The sequence below is a fragment of the Mus caroli genome, unplaced genomic scaffold, assembly GCF_978045245.1.
Source record: "Mus caroli unplaced genomic scaffold, Mus_caroli_1 scaffold_10, whole genome shotgun sequence".
In the NCBI taxonomy this organism is placed as follows: domain Eukaryota; kingdom Metazoa; phylum Chordata; class Mammalia; order Rodentia; family Muridae; genus Mus; species Mus caroli.
The window spans coordinates 6,639,748-6,664,194 of NW_028227265.1; the positions used below are offsets into that span (position 1 = coordinate 6,639,748).

The 24,447-nt window shown below is 51.1% G+C and overlaps 1 protein-coding gene across 3 annotated transcripts in view; it reads right to left on the bottom strand.

The window, feature by feature from the left end:
* The window catches only part of Acsf3 (acyl-CoA synthetase family member 3), a 40,398-nt gene extending 19,910 nt beyond the window's left edge, over nt 1–20,488 (bottom strand). The window contains exons 1-6 of one of the 3 annotated variants that reach the window (XM_021169908.3): nt 20,357–20,488; nt 15,038–15,727; nt 14,081–14,236; nt 11,878–12,032; nt 10,007–10,152; nt 5,358–5,467 (exon numbers count right to left, since the gene is read on the bottom strand). In XM_021169908.3, the coding sequence (XP_021025567.1) occupies nt 5,358–5,467; nt 10,007–10,152; nt 11,878–12,032; nt 14,081–14,236; nt 15,038–15,703 (1,233 nt within the window). In that variant the 5' untranslated portion in view covers nt 15,704–15,727; nt 20,357–20,488. The remainder of the gene's footprint in view (nt 1–5,357; nt 5,468–10,006; nt 10,153–11,877; nt 12,033–14,080; nt 14,237–15,037; nt 15,728–20,356) is intronic. The other 2 variants (XM_021169909.2, XM_085843531.1) reach the window with 2 other exon arrangements.
* Between the last annotated feature and the right edge of the window lie 3,959 nt (nt 20,489–24,447).

Here is a 24,447-nt window from a genome sequence, read left to right on the forward strand (position 1 = left end):
CACGTGAGTGCTGGAAACGAAACCCAGGTCCTCTGCAAGAGCAGCAAATGCTCTTAAGAGCTGAGCAATCAATCTTTTCAATTCTTGTCAAGTTTTTACAGTTTCTGGTGTACAAGTCCTCTCCTCCTCAGTTAAGTTTGTTCCTAAGTGGTTTATTTTGAGTGGGGAGTCATGAGGAAGCCAGAGAACACTCTGCAGGGTCAGTTCTTTCCCTCATCCATCCTTGGGGACTGAACTCAAGTCTCTGGCTTGAAAGCGAGTACCTCTATCTGCCGAACCATCTCTCTTTTGCTAAGATATACTTTTAAAAAGAATATTATATTTGGATCATTTTCTTGACTTTTTTTTCTAGATTACTCACTATTAGTATATGGGAATGCTGTTTGTATGACCTGCAGATTTTCTTTGTTTAACTCTGATAGTGTTTTGATTTGTGTCTATATAATTTCATGCCATCTCTAAACAGGGAAATTTTATTTTCCCCTTTCCAGGTATGACGCTTGGGCCAAATCTTCGAGTACAGTGTTGGACAGTAACAAAACAACAACACATGGTTATCCTTGGCTGGCTGTAGACTGTGAAGGAAAAACTGAACCCCTGTCCATTCAGGACAATGCTACCTGTCTGTCATATCTGGCCTTCCTTTATGTTGAGGCCTTTGTGTTGTTTTCCTGTCTCATTTGCTCAGAATTGATCATCAAGGGTTGCTGGAGGTCATGCTTTTCTGGTGCTTTTCTGTCTCCACTAAAATGACTTAAACACAGGGAATATATAGACACATAGGTAAGTGGCTGCCTGGGGCCCAGGGTGAGAGGACCATGGGGCAGGAATGGAGTGGCAGGAAACGGCTACCGTTACCCGGATGACAAAGGGGTTCTAAGACTGATGGCAGGGGCTGGTACACAGCTCTTATAGGTCCCTGAAAACACTGCCAGGCAGGACATTCACAGGGAGAACTGTGCATCTCGACAGAGCGCTTTAAAACCAAGGCCAAGGCAGCAATACACGATACAGTTTGTTTTCCTGTGGGCAATGACAGGGGGTCCCTGAGCTCCTGGGAGGGAACTAGGTTCCCAGAGAATGGGCAGGGCTGGAGGCCACTCTGGGCTGAGGCTTTTCTCAGAGAAAGGCAAGAAAGCAGGAGGAAAGCTGGGGTGGGGTGGGGTAGCCCCGAGTGCCCTAGGTTTCCAAGCACCACTCCAATGGGCAGTGTGGGTAAGCAGGCCCATGCCCAGAATAAAGGTACTAAGTAGGGCTGAGGAGTTGGCTCCAGTTGAGAACACTCACTGGCTGCTCTTCCAGAGGACCTGGGTTAGATTCTTCCCAACCACACGCTGGTTTACAACTGTCTGTAACTCTAGCTCCAGGGATCCAAAGTCCTCTTCTGGCCTCCACAGGCACTTGTATGCACAGGGTGCACACACATATGCAGGCAAGACAATGAGTGCATTGGGGCTGGGGTGGCACTGAAAAGTCAGGCTATCTGCAAGCCAGGCTGGCTGCAAACCACCTGCCTTTTGGGTTGCTGATTCCTCACCTGGGAGCAGCTGTCTCCTAACTGCCCTGAATACCGTAAGCACGCACATCTCAGGACACGTGCCTGGCAAATGCCACCCCCATCTCAAGTTAAGGCCAGCAGGTAAAGGACGCCAATGTCTGACCCTTCTGTGTGGGGCAGGTATAGCAGCTGACACATCAGGGCAGACAGCAGAGAGACGGGGCAGGGAAAGGAGGAGACAGGGGAGGCCAGGGTGCTGGTGGCAACAGGGGAGAAGGTGACGGCAGAGCTGACAAGAGTGGTGGCTTGCCTGTGGAGAACTGATGAGGTAATTAATTTTTTTAGAGAAACAAGTTTGCTCCAGCCCACGCTTATGGCGGCTGCATCCTTAGGGAGACAAGCAGTGCTGTGGAAAGGCCCCGCTTGTAGGGCGGCATTATCCACAGCTGTGCAGCCATTTACTGTTGATAGACCCCTGTTGTCACTGGTTGGTGTTTGGCTCTCATGTATGTGAGCAATTTGAGAAAATAAAAATAAATAAATAAATAAATAAAGAGACAATGCCTGACGCACTCGCAGGCCCGGCCGGCAGCAGGAGCCAGCTGGAGAGCTGAGGCCCATGAGACGTGGATCCCAGCCAACAAAGCAGGCCTGGTGCATGGAGGGGCATTCACCTCTTCACAGCGAGGGGTCAGGCTGAGAGCCCTGGAAGCCTCCACTCTGAGGAGCCTGTGAAGCTAGACTGACTTCAGAGGGAGCCCTGTCCACAGACAGGAAGAGACCAGCACAGCTCCTTCAGAGCCTCACTGCCTGCCCGAGCTCCAGGACTCAGGATGCCAGGGACAGGGAGGCAGCCAGCTAGTGGGATGCTGGCTGAGATGTGTAGTGCCGGAGGCTCTGGGCTAAGCAGGTGAGGAGAGAAAGAGAGAGGCTCACACACAGGGACCGGGCTTGGCAGCCCCTGCACACAGGGAGTGCTCTTAACCAGCTCACACTGGGTCCTTCTCAAGGGCCCAGGCGACCATTGCTCTCACTGCACATGGCCACTACCTAGAGAAGAAAGTCTCAGCTCGCAGCTCTGACTTGCTTTGACGACAGGCTTGATTGACAGGCTTGATTGACAGGCTTGATTGACAGGCTTGATTGACAGGCTTGATCCAGGAACACACGCAGCCCCTCCCAGAGTCCTCCTGACAGTACAGGTCATCAGTCTGATGGCCAGACAAGCTCTCGAGAATCAGAGAGCCTACATCAGCTGCAGGCTTAGTGGCCCAATCCCCAAGGATCCTTGACTTTACAAAGTCCAGAAAATCTACAGCAAGGAGTTATGGATGGCCATCCTGGGGTTCCTGTCAGTCATGGAGAGGGGAGAACAAGGCATAGCTCTCACAGGCTTCAGTAGGCTGACAGGGAGAACCTCTTCAAAGCAGTAACATAGGTGACCACAGAAAACAAGAGAGACTAGGACGAGATGAGGGTTTCTGTTTTACTACCCTCTCTGTGATCTGATCAGATAATCTTTCCTAGCCAAGTATGAAGTATGAAGTATGAAGTATGAAGAGAGAGATTTAGGGTGATCACATGGTAAGTTCTAGGCTTTTGCTGTCTGTGTGACTAGCATAGAACTGAGGGCAGGTAAGCACTCTACCACTGAGCTCCCCCAAGCCCAAACCCATAAACGCAGAAGTCAGAGAATCCGACTTTGTCAAATGCCACACCTCGGCACACAGTTACAGGGACAACATTCCATCTTTAGACTGTGCTGAGGGTCAGGCACAGACCAGGATGCTCACGAGGGTTTATGCCAACAGGGGCAATGAGAAGGAATGCAGGGTCAGGTTAGACACTATCCAGCCAGAGGCACTGGCATTCCATGAAGGTAGCCCCTGGCTGAGACTACACACCCTGGCAGGTGAGCACAGAGGGCCGGGTGCACAGATGCTTGCTGCAGCAGTGTGCAAAGGCAGAAAGTGCCTTCTAGAAGGCAGTAGGCACGGCCCGCAGGAAGTCCCACTTGTAAAACTGGCATTCTCAGGCTATCGGCAACAGCCCCAGAGGTATGTCCTCCACACCACACATATGGACAGTGGGCACAGTGGGCACTGCCCATCACTAACCACCAGTGGAGAAACTCCAACAGTTAGAGTCATGTTCTGGAAGCCACACAGATAAAGGTCTTAGGATTTATAATTATGAGAAAACCAAATGTCTATGAACTCAGCTCAAAATGCCGAGTCTGTGTACTGTCTACTACACACACACACACACACACACACACACACACACACACACACAGAGTCAGTCAGTCAGACAGACAGGCATGGTGAGCTGCAGCTTGCTGTGCAGGTGCTAATAAGTTACATCTCAACCTCAGACAGTGTCCTGCCCCCCCACCCTGACCTAGGCCACAGTTGTGCCGTTTTCTGAGGTCCAGTACCTAAGACACCTGAATGGGAAAAGCTACCGTGGTGCAGCTTCAGCCCTCCACGACCCCCCCCCCCCCGAGAGAATCCACCAAGGCACAGAAGCTGGGGACTGGTCAAGCCTTGGGGAGGCACGTGGCCCGAACACGCGCTGTTATCTGAGCTGAGGGTGGGTATGGAGGGCCCAGGCCCAGGACAAGTCAGGTGATTACAGACACTTCAGTAGGAAGGTGGCAGAGGCAGGGTCAGGGAAGGGGTCTGGGCCAGCTTGATGGGGCCTGTGGGCAGGGGAGATAAGAGATGTTCAGTCAGGTCGGTGGTCTTCAGAGAAGGCCCCAGAAGGAAGAGTCCAGAGAATAAGAGCTCGCTCAATAAGGGACCAAGGCAGCTCCAGGGCAGGCCAGAGACACTGCTGACCCCACCACAGGGGAAGGGTGGGAAGTGTTCCTGGGACAACAGAACATTTCCTTCATGATGAAACAAGCTCTTCATAGACTTAAGCTCAGAGCCGACATGTCGCACTTGCTTGCTCTCTGGAGCACCAGCAACCATTTTGCCCTTGGAGGAGGCTAAGGGCAGTAAAGACAGAACTCCAAAGACCTCAACAGCTGCCTCTGTAGGGATGGATCCAGGGAGTGCTGGGAGGCCTGACGGCACGACATTAACACTGTGGAGAAGACACTGACTCAGGGGAGGGCACAAGGCTCCTTCCTCGTGGTCACAGTGTCAGTGGCACACAACACCCTGTCAGTCTCTGGGGTAATCACTTCCTCTCAGGTCAAAATTCCACTTCCCATGAATCCTAAATCTCTAGGGCTGAGGCTCCTTTTGATTAGAAGTTCTTAGCTCCTTTTAAAAGATGACTTATTTGTTTTTATTTTGTGTGCATGGGTGGTTTGCCATCATGTGTGTGTGCCCCTGGAACAGGAGTTGCCATGTAGGTGCTGGGAATCGAACCTGGGTCCTCTGGGAAAGTAGCCAGTGCTCTTACACACTGAGCTGTCCCTCCCACCCTCCAGTTCCTAGCTCTTAAAAACATCAATCGAAGAAGACAACATCCCCCTCCTATCCACACTTGCCAAGTTAAAAGTCACGTATGAAGTTGAGACCCACTTTCCTGCAGATGAAGGGGCTCAACATATGGGCCTTCAGACGGCACCAGTACCTGACAGCTCAACGCTCCCACAGGCCTAGTCCGTGAGGATTGCTGCCGTGCTGCCCCATGCTCCTTAGTAAAACCATATGGTCCCCTCAAAATATCCTCCAGGGACAGAGCTATGGGGAGGCGTAGGCTGCTCTGGGAAGGGACGTTAGAGCCTCTTGGGTGAGGCTCAGACACACTAGCACATAACCTGTCACATCCCTCAGCATCTCTACTGTCCATGGCTGCCCCACCCCTGCATGGTGAGGAAGAAACCTTCAAACGATGACCTCACCTTTGTCCCCCTCTCGTTTCCCTCTGCATGGATGATGTAGGGGGAACCCTTCTGCGGGTTTTCTGAGATGATGCGGACTTCCACTCCTGGCAGTGGGGTCCCCACAGAACCTGTAGGAAAATGGGGGAAAGGTAGGAATTAGAGCTGGGTTTGGGCTATGCTTGCTCCTGTATGTGAGACATGGGGTTACTGTGAGATAACTGTGCTCTGTTACAGTGGCAACCTGTGTGTGTGAGCAGCCAGCCTGCAAGCCAAAGCCTCACTGAGGCTATGGTAGCAGCTGCTGGTGCACAGCCAGAGTCACTGCTGGCCATGTGGCCTTGCCATGGCCACGTGGATTCTTCACTACTGCTGCCTGGTCAGGGAGAGCTGGCCACCAGCTGGATGACCCAGAGATTTATATGAGGGGACAGATGTGTGCAGGGGCTGACTAAAGCAGACCACGAGCGCATCCCAGAAAGGGCTAACGTGAAAGTGGGAGGGGTTGGTGTTTAGGCACCTATGGTTTACTCTACACTGGGCTGCTCCAAACCTCTGGCATTACACCTCCTCCTGCAAAGCTGAGACAGACCCAGTTGGTGGGCATGTGCCCAGGAAGTCCCTGTGGTTCTAGACAATGCCCTGGGTTGAAGTTTTACTCTGCTGCTGACTTGGGGCCCTGAGCCTTGGTGCCAACAAGCATAGCAGGAACAGGGTACAGGGTGGGGCGTATAAAGGTCAGCACGTCCAGGCATGAGGCCAACGTCCAAACACCTCTCTCCTGAGGATTCATTTTATGTCTTCAGGCCTTATTTTAACACTGTGGTTAAAAGGACTCTACCAGGACACGTCTCCCAAACAGCAGCTCAGGGGACCCTGCACATACTCAGTATCTCGGGTTCTGGCTCCTAGTGAGCTCTGTTTGCTTGGTCCCTGTTTTAGATGAGGCACTGACCCCCCATGGCTGTCACTGCAGTGCAGAGGGTCAGGAGGCAGGCCGATGGAGACGCTGCTTTCTGTCTCTAGGTGTGTAGGTGCCTAGGCCTCCCCTCTGGTGACGTGAGTCACCCCACTCCAGTCAGATAGCTAAGTAGCTCTGTCTTTTGGGCTGTAAGACTTTAAAAATAAGAGTGACTGGGCTAAGTGTGGTGGTGCATGACTTTAACCCCAGTACTTGGGAGGTAGAGAGACACAGGCAAATCTCTGAGTTCGAGGCCAGCCTGGTCTACAAAACAGATTCCAGGACAGTCAAGGCTGTAACACATGACGACAACAACAACAACAACAACAACAACCAAAAACCTGTCCCCAAAACAACAACAAAAACCTCAAAAACAAAAACAAAACTCAGGGTGACCATGTATGGCATAATCTATGATGTCAAAGCGCACAGCTTGATGCAGTGAGGACCCAGGAACCTGTGCTGCCTCTGCCTCACCAGCTTAAAAGCCTCCTCATCGCCCGGGACACAGCCATCCCAGTGGAAACTCCCTTCCCACTGCTAGGCAGGTTCTGCTTTGTCTCTGTGTGTCCTGCTCCAGTGCTGCAGGCAGAGGAGACCACATAAACTGTGGTTTTCAGTATCCTTAGTGGGCAGCGCTGTAGATGAGGATGTCTTCAGTGCCATGGTGAGGTCATTTCCTCTCTATCTCATCATCTCCGAGTCCCCCGTCATCTGCTAGGTGCTTATACGTTCACACAGCCTTCCTGGTGACTCTAGGGCCACGCTCCTCCTCTAATGAAGTCCCTCTTCAGTGCTGAGGTAGCTCCTGTCCTCTAGAGCACCCATGCTGTTCTTCCCAGCCATAATGTCTGCTAAGATCTAGCTGACGGGACAAGCCTTGACTCCCAGGAATCTGACTGTTAAGACAAATTTCCAACAATAGTGCCCAGCCTGGCATGTCTCAGCCAGAGGCTACGGGGGGGGGGGGGTCTAGCCCCTTCATGCCTACAGACCTCACCGTGTGTGTGTGTGGCCAGCCCAAGGATTACCATCAATTGACCTCTGAGATGAGCTAGATGACATCTTGAGGTCTTCACCAGAATCACACTGCACAAGCGTGCCCTCAGCAGACAGGTAGTGTTGATGTCACTGTACTAGATGTAAACAGGACTGCCACTTTCCCTCAGAGGAAGGGATGCACTCACTTCTCATGCCTGCTGACCTCCTTGTTCTAGAGGCCTTAGGAGCCCCCCGAGCTCCAAGCTGCACCTGAGCTGAGGGTCATCAGACTATGAGGAGCTTTCAGGTCTTGGGACAAAGGGAGAACCCTGTGAGTGAAGCTGAGTCTGGTCCAGAGCCACCTTTGGTAAGCAGGTGTGATGGTCCCTGCCCCTGTCACACATAGCACTGGAGCACCACAGAGGATCCAGGACCCATCTGAAATCAACACCACAGGAACAAGACCCCTCCTAGGCCAGAATGGATGGTAGCAGTCAGTGTTCTAACAGCTGGCCACTCTTGAGAATGGTGTCAGCTATTCCTAGACAACTGGCCTTTGGTCTCCATATCCGAGGGTGTGAGGGACATAGCCTGCATCTCTGCATGCCTGGGTCCTAACAAGTGAACCCAATGATAAGGTCCCAGAGCCCTGTCATGATGGGCTAGAGAATAGCTGTTCCCAGCATTCCACACCCAGTGGAAACGGGCCAAAGTGAGAGATGCAGGCTGCAATTCACAATTCCCTCAGTCAACAGGAGGCCAGCAAAGGCAGGGCCGCCAGGGACATCAGAGTCCTTTCAGCTCACCTGAGCTTCTGTCTTATATTTTAAGCCCTTTAGGGTGAAATGGGTCCTATATACCTCATATGGACAGTCCCTCATGGCCGTATATAAATCATCCTTATAGCTTAATGAGAATGGTTCCAAATAGCTCACACAAATGGCCCCCATGACCTGGTAAGAGTGACACCATGGCCTCTGATGAGTGCTAATAGTCCCCTGAGTCCCTCTGGCCTGTGTAACGCTTCCCCGTGGCTTCAGGCTCCAGCCTCAGTGCCCTATGCTCCTGACTGGCCTGGCCTCACTTTTCACTCTTGCTTTTGCTGTCATTATAGCCACTTGGTTCCCTAGCCCCCTCCAGATCTGGGCTCTGTTAGAACACTGTGTTACCCACAGCTGAAGTCGGTTAGAAGGCCCGGTCCTCAGTCTGGTCCCAAATGGAGGGACCTTGGTCAGCTCTGTCCCCTGGTCTGTGATGGTGTAAAGTGGCCTGGCACCAGGGGCCACGTGAGAAGACACACAGAAACCTCTGCTATGTGACTGTTTTCACAAACACTCTGCTCAGTCACAGAACACACTCCATGATGCTCTCGTGGAGAGAGGTGACCAAGCCTTCTGCTGCCAGGCCTTTCCACTTGGGGACCCTGCCATGCTGCAGCTCCAGTTTGTAGCTGGACTTAGCATTCTTGGGCTGAAAACCCACTGTGTTCTAGTCAGTTCCTCATTCTAGAAACTCAGGGCCCCAGCAGAAGAGCCGGGGTCATCACAGTCAACTAGAAAGATCACAGAAGGGAAGGGAGGAATCCAAGGTGGCTCCCTTAATCTGGGATCCAGTGTCCATTTTATTTCTGTCAGGCTGCTGTGGCCATGGTGGAAAGAGCTGGTGCAGAAATGGTGCTGGTATGTGATGGTGGCTCAAGGCAGGCTGGCTAACTGGCCAGGGTACTGACAGTGGTATCTGGGGTTTGACAAACCACATAATTGATTCCTAATCACATCCTGCCTTTTCAGAACAAGCACATGCCTGCACTCCATGAGCCTGCAGTTCCCACAGGAGAGCCCACTGTCTGGTACCCACCACTGTTCTCCCCATTTCTGCCTCTGACCTAGCATAGGAGTGCTTGCTTCATCTCTGGACCACTGTCATTTTCTGGCTGGCCAGAGACATCTGCCCAATCCTCGACCCCCCTCTTAAACACTGGGGCACAGCATCACCCCGATCCACCCAGGAAGGCAAAGGGAGAAGAGCCAGGATGCCTTTGGGAAGGACCATGCTGGACCGCTGGGGTTCAGGACTCAGGAGGGTGGAAATAAGAACATGGAAAATACCCTGAGCAGCAGTCACATGGGAAAGTTAATAAACAAGTGAACTAACATATAAGCCCGTGCTCAAGTGTACTCTGTGATACAGGCCCACGCTCACACAGAAAACCTGCACAGATGTTCAGAACTCCACCATAGCTCAGGACAGACAGGAGCCGGATGCTCTGGGAGGATTGCCAGGTTCCCAGAGGGACAGATCAACATTTTGGCCACTGAGCAGGGAATGAGCTACACTGGTCAACACACACTGACACATGAACTCACAGCACAGAAGAGCAAAGTCCCGGGATGGGAACTCAGGACCGCAGCTACTGCCTAAGCGTGGAGGAGGAGAAACTGGCAAGGCAAGGGGACTCTACCCTGAAGTTGGGCTCTCTCCAAGGGCACTGGCACTCACTTAAGCTTGGAATGAGCACCCTGCTATCTTCCCTCCACCACTCACTCCGTGGGAGAAAGGAAGAGGACTGAGGCAGAGGATGGCTGCACCTGAGAAGGTGCTCCTGGCCCTGAGGCCTGCTGCAGAGGGCAGTGTGCTCCATGTCCTTCTCATCTAAGTGCGGGTGGACCAGGAGCTGCATGTCGGGTACTGGCAAATGGGAGAGAAACAGCCCTGGGGCGTCTGGTACCTGGCACTCGAGCCTCCGTCAGGGGGTTGGACAAAGCCATGCCGATCTCTGTCATTCCATAGCGCTCCAGCAGCGTGTGGCCCGTGGCGCTCCTCCACTTCTCCAGTAGTGGGACAGGCAGAGCGGCCGAGCCTGAGACCATCAGCCTAGGCAGCACAACATAGGGGCTTCCTTAGCTCACACACACTCTTCCCTATGCGCACACAGAGCAGTGCACAGAACATTTCCATCTCTGTATCTAAACTTATGATAAAAGCAAGGTAAGGCTAAACTGGGCCTTTTTTCTTTTGGGGGGAGGGGCACAACTGGTTTCAAGACAAGGTTTCTCTGTGTAGCCAGCCGTGGATGTCCTGGAATTCTCTATATGGACCAGGTTAATTTTGAACTCAGATCTGCCTACCTCTGCCTCCCCAGAGCTGGCATTAAAGGTATGTGTGTGTACCACTGTCACCTGGATAAAACCGGTTTTTAAAATGGACTTTCCCCAGTGTGTTTAGGCAAATGTAAGCAGGTCTTTCAGAGGGGTGTTGGCTAAAGCAGCATCTTTGGTAACACAACAGATAATTATGATGCTGTTCACAAAGAGTCTTAAACCACGGTGATCACATCAGGGTGGAGGTGACAAGGTTGCCTATGTTTCAGAGGAAAGGCCACAACACCTGCAGGAGAAGGCAGATGCTGTACAAGCAGAGGTGCTAAGCTGAAGACATGCAAGGGGATTGGGAACCAGAGATGATGACGGCAATGACAGTGGGAACGTTCAAGAGTCCCCACGTTGCTTTCTGCTACAATCCCACAGCATGCCACTTGCAGAAAGGAGGGTCCTTTGTGTGCCTTCTAAATTGAAGTGGGAACCAATCCCACTCTTCTCCACAGTGTGTGGCCAACTAGAGCCTCTGCTAGAGTCTCGATGCCTCTGCTGAGGACTCTGTATTTCGGACAGCAGCTGTGCCTGTGGTCCCATGGGTTTGGTGGGACCTTGTGATCCTTCCCTGGCTCTGGCTGCTAAGCACTGGCTGCCCCAGGATGTTTCAGATGACAGGCCTGGGCAGGGGTCCACAGAGGCAACCAGCAGCTGTACCAGCAGAAACAGGCCTCTGGTTTCCTCAGTGTCTTTATAGATAGGGAGCATAAGAATGCCAGGCAGAGCCAAAATGTAAAGCCGTCATATTTGTCTCAGACCATCCAGAAGTCTCTGGGGACACAAGGCACTGCTGCCTGTCCTCTTATCCAGATGTGGGGCACGCACTGTGGCTGTACCCACACAGGCCATGCTTGGAGCTTTAGCTCAAAATTGTCCCAGCTTCAGTCCCCTTCCCATGGGTTACACCCCTGTCCCTCTGGCAGAAGAGAAGTGCCCTACTCACATCTGCTGAAAATGTGGACCTGGTCCATGCGTGCTGATTCAGTAATCTATAGTGTTCTCACCTCAGGTTAGCAAATCACATTTCAACATAAAGTCAGGAAAGAAATGATGTCATTGGGCTCAGGAGAGAAAGGGCAAACTTCCTGCCACTGAATGGCCCCTAGGCCTGTCCAGAAGTTTGGGGAGGAGGCGGGGCACAGTGAGCAGCAGGGGTAGAGTGTAAGGGGGCCTCAGAGAGAAGTGGTAAAAGGCTGGTTCTGGGCTCAGCCTTCCACAGGCAGAGAAGCAGAGATGTGTAAGACAGAGATAGCAGGGTAGACAGACACGTGGCTGTAGATGACACACAGAGAGAATCCAGGCAGAGGACAGAAGACAGATGGGCGCAGAGGCTGCCCGATGCACAGAGCCATCATTTAGTGGGAGAGAGCTGAGCAGACACTAAGAATGAGTTATGCCTGCTGACCGCCAAGCCTCATGGGAAGGAATGTGGGTTCTCTTCACTCACCTGATTCTTTCTTTACAAACTGCACGCACAAAATCCTGGACACGGGGCTGTGTGAAATGCTTGTCATAGTAGTCCAGCAGCTTGCTGTAGACAGTGGGCACTGCCATGAATACAGTAATCTGTGGGGCTTCAGAACTCAAGAACTTTTCCCAAACCTAAAGGAGACAGGAAGTAGCAGTCAGCAGTCAGAAGCTAGCATGGCTGCCAGCACACAGTGCCTCCTGCCTCCATTCCCTCTGTCCTCCTGACAGAGGCTGTTTCCTGCATGAGATGAATGTGTCCGTCAGTGGCTCAGCTCAGAGGGGCTGGCTCCTGTGCCTCTGAAACATTCCCATTGGACATCTGTGTCTGGCCTGGGAGGAGGAACAATCCAGAAGGAACTGCAGCCTAAAGCAACCCCAGCCTCAGCTGCAACCACACAGGGACCATGGGGCAGCCTCAGGAGTCTGGACAGGCACAGGACGAGTAGGAGGTAGGTCTGCCTCTTATCCAAAAGCCTTCTGTGAACTTTGCATTTTACCCCACAACAAACTTCTAAGAAGCTTTAGCATAAAAACATTTACATTTACATTACAGTTAGGGTTTTGTTTCTTTAAGAAAAACTGTGTTCATTTGTTGCTCTGAGGCACCTAAGGGTCAATGTCAAGTAAGCAAGCCACATTGTGTGGACCTGCTTCCTGCTCCACAGCTTACACACACACACACACACACGGCAGCTCTCACAAGCCAGGCACTGGAAAAGGTAAACCAGGATGTCGAGTCTTGCCTGTGCAGGGTCACCTGCCACTGAGCTGTATGAGGAGCCCTCACCTCAGAGGACAACTGAGGAAACACACACCTCTGGGAGCACAGAGCCATATATCAGAGAGTAAAAGGAAATGAGAGAGCACACGAGTGCAGAGCCTGGAAGGCCAGGTGCTGAGTTCTTAGACCACGGCACAAAGGCACTGAGTACTGTGTCAGGGGCTCAGATGATAAGCAATGAGAATGTGGAGGACTGCAGACTCCCGTGAAGAGCCACCAGCAAACCTGAAGATGCAAAAGGGATGAACCAGGCAGACGTGGCACCAGAGTACACATTGCAGAACAAAGCCTGAGAGAAGCCAGACTGGGGTGGGGCAGGGTAGGGGCGGGCAGATGATGCAAGCTCAAATCCAGGAAGAAAAGAAGCCAATGAACAGTGCAAGGTCTGCAGGACAGGACTGAACAGCATGGCGTTGCCATCTCAGGCAAGGACAGAGTCTGGCTCGTGGGTTGAAAATCGACGATTGTCAAAAGGACAATTCCTCACACAACCCTCGAATTCCCAGGCTTCCTCCTGCAGACACTGACAAGGGGCTCTGGTGTCTTACAGTGGCAGGCAGAGGTCTCAAGAGACAGAACAGAGGTGGAAAGAACCAAGGTGAAGGACTGCTCCTTCCAGTTCCCAGAGCAGACGTCACCAACAGCGGGAGCCCACTCTACTGCAGTGGCCTTGAGCCGCTGCTCCGGTGACACTGCCCTGCACAGGTGATGCTACACAACTCAGTGACACTGGCTATGCTGCCACACCCCCTCCCCCCAGCCAATGCCACACCCTGCTTCCTATCTGCTGGGAAGGGGAAGAGTACAGTGGCTCCACAGGGTGCAGAGGAGCCAGAGATGTGCGGATCACAGGCTGCGGATCACAGGGAGGCAGTGGTGGTCTGCACAGGGAAGTGACCCTGACTAGACATGCACATCAATCATCAGAGAATGCAAGCGAGACGTGTCTACCGGAGTTGGCTGCATTGAATGGGGAGGGGTAGTCACAGGCCCAGGAGCAGCTGCAGGCCCAGGAGCAAGAGCCACTAGAAGCCATCAAAAGCAAAGTGCAGTGACCTCAACAGAGCCTTCAGGTGTAACTCCCTCCAATACTTTGATTTTGGCTCTATCAAACTCATTTTAGACTCCGCCCACCAGACAGCTAAGAAAATAAATGTGTGCTTTGTTTGTTTGTTTGGTTTCTGAAGACAGGGTTTCTTTCTCTGTGTAGCTTTGGCTGTTCTGGAACTTACTCTGTAGACCAGGTTGGCCTCAAATACACAGATATCCACCTGCCTCTGCCTCATGAGCACTGGGATTAAAAGTGTGTGTCATCACCAACCAGCAAATATGTGCTGTTTTAACCCTCCAGCCTACAGTGACTGACTGGGCCTGCCAGGAACCCCTGATCCAACCTTACCTGCTGAGCACTGAACTCTGGCAGCATGACACAGGTGGCTCCTACCCAGAGCGGACAGAGCAGCTTGTTGACCACGCCGTGGACATGGTGCAGCGGGAGGACGTGAAGGATCACATCGTTTTTAGTCCATGCCCATGAGTGGACCAGCCCAGTCACCTGTGGGGAACAGCACTGCCTATGAACAGGGATGAGAGGCTGCAGGGGTGGCACTGGCAGACGAGTCTCTAGGGCATCCTGAGCAGGGGAGGAAGATCAGACAGGGCCTCGTTCCTTCCTTCTAGTCATGGTTGCTAGACCAGCAAGGTGATGATACCGGCTCCAACAGGCCACCACAGCCTGGGCCTCTACTGAGGTAGGAGATGGTCTTTAAGCCGAGCATCTCCTCCGGAGTGATGCTGCACACGACCCATCACACCTATGAGCCCGATTGCTGGAACCATGCACACTTCATGAGCTAGGAGCCAGGAGCCTGGGATTCACTCTTCCCTCCTCTGTGTGCTGCCTGGCGCTTCTCTTCACTGTTCCTACTGTAAGGAGACTTCCCAGGACATAGTCACACTTTGTAAAAAGTGAGCACAGTCAGTGACTGGTTCTGGGCATGGCAGAATATAAAGCTAACACACAAGGCTGGAGTTGACCGAGAAGTGACTCCTGTTTCTAGGACGTTCTTATAAATCCCAACCTTAGGTACTGATCACACACCCGGACAATGCAGGGATCCAGTGACCCCCCTGTTCTGTGTGCCTCATCACCACGTACTGTAAGCTGATGGGTCACTGCTACTCCTTGTCACCAAGAATTTCAGAATTTACAGGGTAGTGACAGCTGTGAATGACACTGTAGAAAAGTAGGCCACCCCAGGAAGCACCTCAGGGCCCCACTCAGTGGTGACCATAAATGAGGCCAGGACAGTGAGAGAGGAGTACAGAGAGGCCCCAGGAGCACCCCGGCACTCACCACAGCGGCTAGGTTACGGTGGGTGCTCAGTGCACCCTTAGGCCTCCCTGTGGTCCCGCTGGTGTAGAAGATCATGGCACCCCGGTCACGCCACCCGCTCTCTTTAACTGGCTGCTCTGTGGGCTTCTCTGTTGCTCCACGGTAGATGGCAGGCGTGAGCGGCAGAAGAGGGACTCCCAGCCTCTGAGCCAGTGGACTTAGCCGTTCCAAGTACTCCTGGCCAACCACCACCAAAGAGCTCCGGGAGTCCTGGATGAAATACTCCAGCTGGGCCTCAGGGTGCTTCCAGTACAGTGGGACAGCAACACCACCACTCATCCAGGAGGCCCACTGCGCTACAACGTAGGAGATGTCATTGGAGCACAGGAAGGAGACCCTTTCTTCCTGGAGGTCCCCAACTTTACAACCCTGAAGCCTGCAGATCTCCTGGGCCAGACAAAGGCTGCGGTCATACAGTTCCCTGTAGGTGTGATGGCCATATTTGTCAATAAGGGCAATCCTGTCCCCAAAGGCCAGGGCACGGATGAATACCGGGACACTCCCATCTGTGTGGGCCTCTGGAGCGGTAGGCAGGAGGCTATGTCCTCTGTGTCTTCTGGGAATCAGTTGACTGGAGGCCAAGGACCAGAAGAGACGCCTGAAGGGTAGTGCCAAGTGGGGTGGCATCACACCGACAAACCACTGGCTGGGCTGGGGAGGATGAGAGTGCAGAGTATGAGAATCTGGTGCCCACCCAAGCCCTGCCCATAGCAAGGTTTAAAACACACCCTCCAAACACACCCAAAAACTACAGAAACTCTTTGTTTTTGTTTTTTGTTGTTTTTGTTTTTGTTTTTCCCGACAGGGTTTCTCTGTATAGCCCTGGCTGTCCTGGAACTCACTTGTAGACCAGGCTGGCCTCAAACTCAGAAATCCACCTGCCTCTGCCTCCCGAGTGCTGGGATTAAAGGTGTGTGCCACCACGCCTGGCTGGCTACAGAAACTCTTAACATAGCATCCCCTAAACAAAGGGGCTAACACTCTCTGTGGTACAACCAGTTTAGAAAGTGTCTAGTATCAAAGCTTTTTATTTGGATTCTTTAAAGAGTTCAAAACCATGCAAAAGTTCCGAATAATTTAAAGTTAGAAAAACCAAATACAGTATACTTAAGGTAAAACCTGAATAATGGATTTTGTGATTCTGAGCCTGGAAAATCACTAGTTAGTAGACACAGGCATTGCAGGGACTCCAAAGTCACCCTCGCCCCCCTCAGATCCCACCTGAGACACAGCCTGCTCAGGAAGACACAGCTGCTTCTCCCAGCGTGTCCCAAAGCATGGTGATTCAGCAAACGCGACTCAGCAGAACCTAAGGAAGGCTAGACAACATCAGTGTGTCTTCCCGAGCACAACTACTAAGTTGTAACGAAATACGCAGAGGAAGTGTGCTCGGGAGAGGGAGGAGGTCACTGCTGAGCTCTGTGAAGCTGAGGTCCATCTCAGAGCAACACAGAGGGGCCATCACACTTCCTCACTGGCTCTGTTCTAGATCCGTTCCCCAGTGCTAGCTAGCAACGTCCCCTGCTCTGGCTTTATAACCCTCATGTCACATGTTCCAGATAATACTGGCAAGATGACAACCCCCACCCTGTCTGGTCTCCATCGGTTAGAACACATCACTCCCCACTAAGGCCCTTTGGCTTCGGCCTCACCTACCCACCAATCACTTGTGGCTTTCATTTGAGCAGCCTCCCCAACCACAGTTAAGAGCCAAGAGGCCATGCCTGCTTTGGCAGACACAGCTGAGTTGGATCAGAGATCAGTGCAGAGATTATGGTGGGCTGAAGGCACTGCTACCTGTCTCTTATCGAGGCACTACATATTCACACTAGACATCACTCATATGAAGTCAAAAAAGTCACTTGCTGACGGGAACCTTGCCATCACCCCAGGCCATGTGGCTAAAGTTCCCTGACAGATACAACAGCTGGCATGCTCTGGGGGATAGCTGAGAGCCTTACAATATCCTAGGAGGCCCGGGAGAAGGACAAAGACAAGACTGACTATACCCTTGCCCCGCCTCCCTTTAGTTCCCTCTGCATCTTGAAGCACGACTGCATGTCACATTCCCTCTGTGAGGTCTGTCTCCACTAGCATGTTCTTTCTGACACATACCAACTTTTCTTTTTCATTAGCTTGCCGGGGCAAGCCAACACGCCACTGCCTGCTATATGTACTACACACGGCTTTGTTTTTAGGCAGAGTCTCATTGTGTAGCTCTGGTTGTCCTAGACCTCTCTCTGTAGACCAGGCTGGCCTTGAACTCAGAGATCAGCCTACCTCTTCAGTGCTGGAATTAAAAGTATGTGCCACCACACCAGGACAGCGTTATTACAGACTATTTGCAATACTTACATAATTACCTGACAAAACAAATTCTGCATCAATAAATAGTCTGAATACTAAATTTTGTTCTGTGCTCAAGATCTTTGCGAATGACTGCTTGCCTGCCTTCTTGCTGGGCTTGGCTGCTCTCCCTTCTATCCAGGCGCTCAGGTCAAGATAGCAGGAAAACTCCACCTCACTTTTCTGTGCAGAAGTTAGCTTGTGGCTGCTTGCGGGCTCTAAGCACATGGGGTCTGCACGAGGCAGTGAGGGCCCCACAGCTGCTCTCAGCTCTGCTCCACGGGGGCTCAGAGGTCCCAGGCTGTTCACACTCTGGATTTCTACTTCTATAAAGACACCAAAAAAAAAAATGCAGGCGACAGCAGGGCTAGGCAAGAGAAGCCAAGAGCTCGACAGCCATGTGGGCTTCCAGAAGTCAGCAAGCACACAACTTCTCTATTTGTTTCACAGTCAGAGATGCCAAAAGCAAGAGAAAGACGCGCTGGGTGGTATTTCTGAGTTACAGACTTGGGGCCAGATTCCTATGGGTTAGAGTGTGAGATGTCTCAGGGTGCTCTGGGGAAAGAGTGGATCAACAGGAAGGATTTAACATCTGTCATTCATCTATTTTCTCTGCACAAGGGAACAGAAAAGAGAGAAACTCACACAGAAAGACCTGCTGTGTGAGAGACACCAGAAGCATCTAACACTACAGTCTCCAAATGGCACAACTCCTTCTGAAGCAGCTGGAGAGCCCAGCACTCAGGAGGTACTGCCTGCTGCCCAGTGCCCAGATGTGGGAACTCATCAGTATCAGGAAGCCGCACAAAGGAACCCCGGAGACCAGGTTCCTGATGAAGAACTGCCTGGAGAGACGACGGCACACAGGAACAAGGGCATGGGAGAGCCCTCCTGATACAGGCCTCTAGTCCTAGGGAGGGCAAGAGCTTGAATCATGAGAAAGAAGCCCTCTTAGCAGTAGCGCAAATACTTGCAAACCTCCCCCCCCCTTGTTGCATTAACACTATGACCTTAGGGACACAAAAGTTGTGCATACAGTATGCTCACACAAGTGGTCATGGCATTAACTGACACTAGCCAATGGTCCTCTGAAAAGCATAAGTAGATCACAGACACTCAAACACGCATGTGCAATAGAGCGCTGGCCGCCACCAATCTATCTGGCACCCTCCTTTTGACACCTCCATACCCCATGAGGTGGTAAGGCTGAGTCAGCCTGGCTAACCAGGCATAAGCAACACAGTAGGGTGGTCACAAGATTTGGAGCAGGCAGAGCTGATGCAGCTTCAGGACCTCTGGGGTAGAGTCCTGAGCCCTGAACGTTGGTAGCCATGGACAGACACTGGGCATCGGGAGGTATCAAGCCAGGCTCCTTGTGGAATAGACTCAGTTACAGTTACCCATGGGGCCCTCATTCTGTGAGGAGACACCCACACCAGCAAGAACAGTGGCCCCCATGAGGAGGACACACTGATCCTGGGGTGACAGGTCAGGGAGGGTGGTATAGGGAAAGAGCAAACCGATTCCTGTGTGGACAGCTGTACTCGTGCTGGGGTGGCACTGCTGTGCCATCGTCAGTTCTTATAAGTTCTACCATGTCCCCCTCTGAGGCACTGTCTTACTCTCCCATATATGGAAATGGGACCAGTGCAGGCCTCCAAAGCCGCTTTGGTCTTTTGTTTTGTTTTTGTTTTTGTTTTGTTTTTTTGTTATTTGTTTTTCGAGACAGGGTTTCTCTGTATAGCCCTGGCTGTCCTGGAACTCACTTTGTAGACCAGGCTGGCCTCGAACTCAGAAATCCTCCTGCCTCTGCCTCCCGAGTGCTGGGATTAAAGGCATGCATCACCACGCCCGGCTCGCTTTGGTCTTTGTACTGGCTGGATTTGTGTCAACTTAACACAAGCCTGAGTTATCACAGAAAAAGGAGCCTCCTTTAAGGAAGTGCCTCCATGAGATCCAGCTGTGATCTCCATGAGATCAACTAGTGATCAAGGGTTGGAGGACCCATTGTGGGTGGTGCCATTCCTGGGCTGGTAGTCTTGCGTTCTATAAGAAAGCAGGCTGAGCAAGCCAGGGGAAGCAAGCCAATAAGGAACATCCCTCCATGGCCTCTGCATCAGCTCCTGCTTTCTGACCTGTTTGAGTTCCAGTCCTGATTTCCTTTGGTGATGAACAGCAACATGGAAGTGTAAGCTGAATAAACCTTTCCTCCCCAACTTGCTTCTAGGTCATGATGTTTGTGCAGGAATAGAAACCCTGACTAAGACAGTCTTCAAGCATGAGCCTGGCCCAATCATTAAACATCTGTCAGCACTGAGCTAACTCCCAGTTCGTCCAACCAGAGCCAGGCCTTTAGGGCAAAACACAGTCTGTCTATTCAGGGCATCTGGCTGTGCATGGTTCCCTGACCCACTTCATGTCCAGGGATGCCATCAGAAAAGTATGTTTACATCCGTCTTGAGACAAGGGCAGCAGGGATACCGGTTTTACAATAATCACGTTGGCTTTGAGAACGCTTAGTGCATTTCTGATTTCAGGACTCCCTCGCCGGACAGCCTATGGCTTAGATGTGCTCCTACAGCAGTATCTGGAGGCTCTCACCGGTCTTAGTGGTCAGCCACAGACAAGTCCCTCCCTTCCAGGATGAGAATCAACACACTTCTCTTTTAGAGAAATTCCCGGACCCGCTTCTAAATCCAGAAGCCCTTCCTCGTATGCACGCTGGTCCCTGGTTCCGTCCCTGCCGCCCTAGTCGGCTCTCGGGACCCATCCGAGCCAGGACCCTGGCGACCTGCATCCCACACAGTGCTCGGCGCAAACAAATCGGGGAGGGGTTTCGTGTGACGTCAGCCCGGGTCCTACAGAAGTGTCCCTCGCGCTGTGATAGACACCTGCCCGACAGGTCCCACGGCCCCCGGCTCAGCTCCAGCTCACCTCGACACCCCCTTTCTTGTCGTCTGCTGCGCGCTCACCTGGGGTCAGGCGGGGTTGGGGTGGGGGTGTCACGGGGTGGGGCACGGGAGTGCGAGGTCGCCCAGGTAGGTGGAGCGGGCCGGAATGAGTCCTACACCTAAAAGTGTCCGCAGGCGAAAAGTGTCCGTCGATCTAATATGTCCCCGGATTCAGCGCCTGGGTAATGCGTTCCGGGATCGAGCGTTCCTGCTCATTCGCATACTACATCTGGTCGCAAGTCCTGAGAGGGACTGCTAGAGAGTCTCCTTTAGGTGCCTGGCAGCTGTTACCAGATCTCTGGATCCATTGTCCTGATGAATCAAGTACTGTGGGTTGTTTGCATTGGGTCCTATTTAACTGTTGTTATTGAGACAGGGTCTCATGTAGCCCAAGCCGGCAATGTAGCTAAGGGTGACCTACCTCTACCTCTTGAGAGATGACTAATTATAGGCTTGCTTCACCACATTCGGCTTACGTAGTGCCAAGGAGGAAACCTGGGGCTTCACACATGCTAGACAAGCACCGCAACGACTCAGAGCTGTATTCTCAGCCCTCAACGATCATTTTAATAGGCATGATGGCTCCCGTGGCCAAAGGGACCACACAGCTGTGGTCACCATCTTCTCCAAAACAGGATGTAAATGGACTCCCTTGGCCCCTGAAGAGGGGTTCCTCAGCTTGCAGCTGGGGGGTCTATATGCTAAACACACCTCTGTGACACAGACCAGGAGCTGTGGCAGGATGGAGGCAAGGCCTCATTCTGTAGCACAGGCTGGCATTAAACTCCTGGTAATCCCACTGCCTCAGCCTCCTGGGTATAGGGATTACAGGTCTGTGCCTCCACAGCCAGTTTTAGGGTAGGATATTAAACGCTTTCTGTACAGTAAAGATAAACCTCGCAACACTAAGGTCCGTTTGTCAGTGGCAGCAAAGCTACAGATAAAACTCCTCTCCCTGCAGCAGCTGGGGAAGCCTCACAGACCTCCATGTAGGTAAAACACGGATTCTTGACTTAGGCTTTCAGGAAGATTCATTATGAAGCACATTTGGAGTTAGTAAGACATAGCTTTAATATAGTTTTAAGCATTAACATTGAGACAGACTGGTAAGGGAACTGATTTAGGCGAAGGATGGTAGACGCCCTAGTACTGATGTGGACTTCTGAAGAGAGCACTCGGTGTCTTTACAATAGCCATACACAAAATTCAGGAGGCTTCTGAAGTTATACTGTTTCTTTTTTTTTTTTATTACGTATTTTCCTCAATTACATTTCCAATGCTATCCCAAAAGTCCCCCATACCCCCCCCCACTTCCCTACCCACCCATTCCCATTCTTTTGGCCCTGGCATTCCCCTGTATTGGGGCATATAAAGTTTGCAAGTCCAGTGGGCCTCTCTTTCCAGTGATGGCCGACTAGGCTATCTTTCGATACATATGCAGCTAGAGACAAGAGCTCCGGGGTACTGGTTAGTTCATCATGTTGTTCCAACTATAGGGTTGCAGATCCCTTTAGCTCCTTGGGTACTTTCTCTAGCTTCTCCATTGGGAGCCCTGTGATCCATCCAATAGCTGACTGTGAGCATCCACTTCTGTGTTTGCTAGGCCCCGGCATAGTCTCACAAGAGACAGCTATATCTGGGTCCTTTCAGCAAAATCTTGCTAGTGTATGCAATGGTGTCAGTGTTTGGAAGCTGATTATGGGATGGATCCCTGGATATGGCAGTCTCTAGATGGTCCATCCTTTCATCACAGCTCCAAACTTTGTCTCTGTAACTCCTTCCATGGGTGTTTTGTTCCCAATTCTAAGAAGGGGCACAGTGTCCACACTTTGGTCTTCATTCTTCTTGAGTTTCATGCGTTTAGCAAATTGTATCTTATATCTTGGGTATCCTAAGTTTTGGGCTAATATCCACTTATCAGTGAATACATATTGTATGAGTTCCTTTGTGATTGTGTTACCTCACTCAAGATGATGCCCTCCAGGTCCATCCATTTGGCTAGGAATTTCATAAATTCATTCTTTTTAATAGCTGAGTAGTACTCCATTGTGTAAATGTACCATATTTTCTGTATCCATTCCTCTGTTGAGGGGCATCTGGGTTCTTTCCAGCTTCTGGCTATTATAAATAAGGCTTCTATGAACATAGTGGAGCATGTGTCCTTCTTACCGGTTGGGACATCTTCTGGATATATGCCCAGGAGAGGTATTGCTGGATCCTCTGGTAGTACTATGTCCAATTTTCTGAGGAACCGCCAGACTGATTTCCAGAGTGGTTGTACAAGCTTGCAATCCCACCAACAATGGAGGAGTGTTCCTCTTTCTCTACATCCTCGCCAGCATCTGCTGTCACCTGAATTTTTGATCTTAGCCATTCTGACTGGTGTGAGGTGGAATCTCAGGGTTGTTTTGATTTGCATTTCCCTGATGATTAAGGATGTTGAACATTTTTTTCAGGTGCTTCTCTGCCATTCGGTATTCCTCAGGTGAGAATTCTTTGTTCAGTTCTGAGCCCCATTTTTTAATGGGGTTATTTGACTTTCTGGAGTCCACCTTCTTGAGTTCTTTATATATATTGGATATTAGTCCCTTATCTGATTTAGGATAGGTAAAGATTTTTTCCCAATCTGTTGGTGGTCTTTTTGTCTTATTGACGGTGTCTTTTGCCTTGCAGAAGCTTTGCAGTTTCATGAGATCCCACTTGTCAATTCTCGATCTTACAGCACAAGCCATTGCTGTTCTATTCAAGAATTTTTCCCCTGTGCCCATATCTTCAAGGCTTTTCCCCACTTTATCCTCTATAAGTTTCAGTGTCTCTGGTTTTGTGTGAAGTTCCTTGATCCACTTAGATTTGACCTTAGTACAAGGAGATAGGAATGGATCAATTCGCATTCTTCTACATGATAACAACCAGTTGTGCCAGCACCATTTGTTGAAAATGCTGTCTTTCTTCCACTGGATGGTTTTAGCTCCCTTGTCGAAGATCAAGTGACCATAGGTGTGTGGCTTTATTTCTGGGTCTTCAATTCTATTCCATTGGTCTACTTGTCTGTCACTATACCAGTACCATGTTTCTAACAAACTTTTTGTTTCCTTTTCTTTTCCCTTTTTGGGCAAGTGAGATCAAAGAGAGGAAGAGGCAGAGAATCAACATGAATCACAATGTCTAACATTGGTATTTACACCACAGGCCCTAGAACTTCTATGCTTAAATGTCTATATCCGAAGCATAGTCCTAAACATGGCCTGAATCAAGTCAGCTTCTGTGGCCCGTGGGCCTTGGAAATCATCAAGAGTCTGGGTTTGGGTTTGGAGTGCTCAGTTGTTAGCATAACCCCCAGGGTTGGATTCCCAGTGCTGCCTAAACCAGACATGTTAATCACAGTATTTGGAATGTGGAAGCAAAAGGATTAGAAATTCAGGGTTATCTGACTACATAGAGAGTTTGAGGTCAGCTTGGGATACATAAGATTGTCTCAAAAACAAACAAACAAACAAAACCACAAAACCAACAAGAGAAGAGATAGAGCGGCTGGAGAGATGGCTCAGTGGTTAGAGCATGTATTTTCCCCTCCCAGAGGGTCTGAGTTTGATTCTAAGCACTTATACCAAGCAGTTCACAACTGCCTACAACTCAAGCTCCATGGGCGATCCGGCTTCTGTGGTCTCTCTCTCTCTCCCCCTCTCTCTCTCTCACACACACACTTATACAAAAATAACAAGAGGCCCACAGGGTCCAGTCCCACCCAGCCCCTGAGCTTCTGATTAACATTTCAGTGACCACAGCACGGGTTGTCTGGAATGACCAGACATTTGAGGTTATCCAGATAGTCACTAACAGGAGAGATGTGGACTAACCAGCCAGGAAAAACAAATGCAGAAAGCAGACATATCCATGTGAGGAGAACTCCAGCACAACCCCCATTACTGTCCTCAGCTGAGTTACAGATGTCCTGCAGGACCAAGATGCTCTAGCAGAGAGTTTCCCAAAGACCTGAGGGCTAGGAAGAGTGGTGGCTAAGCAGAATCCTCCACGGAAGGGCTGGAAACAAGGGTGTGTGTGTGTGTGTGTCTG